The 2,622-nt window shown below is 43.8% G+C and overlaps 1 protein-coding gene across 1 annotated transcript in view; it reads right to left on the bottom strand.

Annotated features, from left to right (window-relative positions):
- Positions 1-2,622, bottom strand: part of SLC15A1 (solute carrier family 15 (oligopeptide transporter), member 1) — a 44,712-nt gene that overhangs the window by 20,717 nt on the left and 21,373 nt on the right. Inside the window, exon 16 of the mRNA XM_011992417.1 lies at positions 1,026-1,172. Coding sequence (XP_011847807.1) covers positions 1,026-1,172 — 147 coding nt within the window. The remainder of the gene's footprint in view (positions 1-1,025; positions 1,173-2,622) is intronic.

Raw genomic sequence — 2,622 nt, 5'->3', positions numbered from 1 at the left:
GAGAAAAGAGAAGAGAAGGAGAAAAGAAAGGAAGGAAGAAGGAAGAAGGGCTCCGTTTCTTTAGCTTTGATTTTCTTTAAAGCTAACATGAGCCTCTACAATTTTTGATCGTTGGCTGCCGGGCTTCCACAGAACACTACTCTCCAAAACTTTAGAACAAGCCACTCAGCAGCTCCCTAATTAAGCAAATGACCAAGAGTCTTAATTCCATGTTGCAGTTCCATAGAAGCTCACTTAAATGTACTTTACAGAATGTCCACAACCCTTTCATGTAGCTCAACTATACCTTCATTGCTGCTGCTTTTTTTTTTTTTTTTTGAGACACGGTCTTGCTCTGTCACCCAGGCTGGAGCACACTGGCATGAGCATGGCTCACTGCAGCCTCTACCTCCTGGGCTCAAGCAATCCTCCCACACCAGTCACCTAAGTAGCTGGGACGACAGGCATGCACCACCACACTCAAATGTTTAACATTTTTGTAGAGACAGGGGTCTCACTATGTTGTCCAGGCTAGGTTACAGAGCTTTTTATGAGCGAATGACATATTTAGATCTCTGTATTTTCTCATCAAATATTTTGTATGTATAGTATTTTATTGCTTTTACCTGGTAGGCTTATTATACTTTTTCAGAGACTGCTCTAATTTTCGGACTATTTAGTGCAAATTTTTAAATTCAGTGCAATTAATTATATATTTTAAACTCTCTGAAAAAGTCCCTGAGAATTCACATATGTACCCTTTGTGACTTCTGTACACACACGCACATCCGTGCACAGACCCCATACAATGTCCAGAGGTTGTCTTTTTAGAAATTTCAATTAATATTAGCTTTTCCTATCCACCAGTCATACTTTTATTGGAAGTCTGACTGGTGTTTTTGAAGTCTTGTGTTCCAGAAGAAGGAAGAAATTGAGGATGAGCTAATATAATACTATATGGGAGTAAAACAAAGTCACACCATAAAAATTTGGGCCTCCAGTATCACAAACAGCAAAGAGTCAACTGTAAGTGTTCACGCACTTACCACCCAGTAGTGATTGGGGGCCCACACTAGAAGTGTGTGGCGCTGGCCCTGCTTGAAGTCGTCAGTTACGGCAGTGACTGGTGATCCAGGAGAAGAAATATTTATACTTGTCAGTTTGTTTACATCAAAAGTCATATATGCATTTGTCTATAGAGGGAGGGAAAGAGGCATAGTTAATATCACAGTCTCAGCACTATGCAACTGAACACTGGAACAGCAGTTATCTGATATTCCACATTTCCAAGTTCACGTTCATAGATATCAAAAAATGCCTGTGGGGAGTTGGCATTTATTTGCCTCAGCTTCCCACCCACTCTTACAGACTCTGTCTTGAGGTTTTTAGTACCACCACAGGAATAACACTTTTTCACCAAGAATCTTATTTTTATTTTGTTTTTATAAAAATAAATACTATGAGACTAATTTCTACTGTAAGGCAAAGAACAGCATCAGGGCAAAAGCAACAGCTCTGGGGAAAATCAATACTGGGCTGCTCCAAGCATTAGGAATCGGGCTTTTTGTTTTTACCTTCAAGATTATTAGTTTGGCAAGGTCTAAGGTTGCGGTGCTCAACCATGGCTAAACAGGAACGAGACTGGCTAAATCTCAACACCTCTGGGGCTAGGGCTGGGCGCGGTGGCTCATGCCTGTAATCCCAGCACTTTGGGAGGCTCAGGCAGGCCAATCTCTTGAGGGCAGGAGTTTGAGATCAGCCTGACCAACAGGGCAAAACCCTGTCTCTATTAAAAATACAAAAATTAGTTGGGCGTGGTGGTTTGTGCCTGTAATCCCAGCTACTTAGGTGGCTAAGGCATGAGAATTGCTTAAACCCAGGAGGCAGAGGTTACAGTGAGCCAAGGTAGTGCCACTGCACTCCAGCCTGGGCTACAGAGTGAGGCTCTGTATTTAAAAAAAAAAAAAAAGATCTCTGGGGCTGGGACCTGTGTATCAAAATTTTCAAAGCTCTCCAGGTGATTCCAATATGGGCTGGAGGTTGAGTACCACGAATCCAGATCAAGGGTGATCTAGAGCAGGGTTTTCCATCCTTGGCAGTGTGAACATCTGGGCCAGGTAATCTTTGTTATGGAGGGCTGCATGTCAGCATCCCTGGCTTCTACATGAGATGCCAGCAGCATACTCCCAGTTGCTACAACAAAAAATGTCTCCAGAGATGGGCAAATATCCCCTAACATCAAAATCACCCCCAGTTTAGATCCTTGATCTGGTGGTTCCAGGCTCCAGCAGCAGCAGCATTCCTGAGAGCTAGTTAAATGCAGCATTTCAGGCCTGATCAAGAATCTGCATTTTGACCAGGTATGGTGGCTCACATCTATAATCCCAACACTTTGGGAGGCTGAGGCAGGCAGACCACCTGAGGTCAGGAGTTCAAGACCAGCCTGGCCAACGTGGCAAAACCCCATCTCTACTAAAAATACAAAAATTAGCCAGATGTGGTGGCACACACCTGTAATCCCAGCTACTTGGGAGGCTGAGGCAGGAGAATCGCTTGAACCCTGGGGGCAGAGGTTGCAGTGAGCTGACATCACACCACTGCACTCCAGCCTGGGTGACAGAGCAAGACTCCATCTTAAAAAAA

This window comes from Mandrillus leucophaeus, unplaced genomic scaffold (assembly GCF_000951045.1).
Source record: "Mandrillus leucophaeus isolate KB7577 unplaced genomic scaffold, Mleu.le_1.0 Scaffold1103, whole genome shotgun sequence".
Classification (NCBI taxonomy): domain Eukaryota; kingdom Metazoa; phylum Chordata; class Mammalia; order Primates; family Cercopithecidae; genus Mandrillus; species Mandrillus leucophaeus.
Note: the sequence above shows the minus strand (reverse complement) of the source record. Positions and strands in the feature narration are given on the sequence as shown.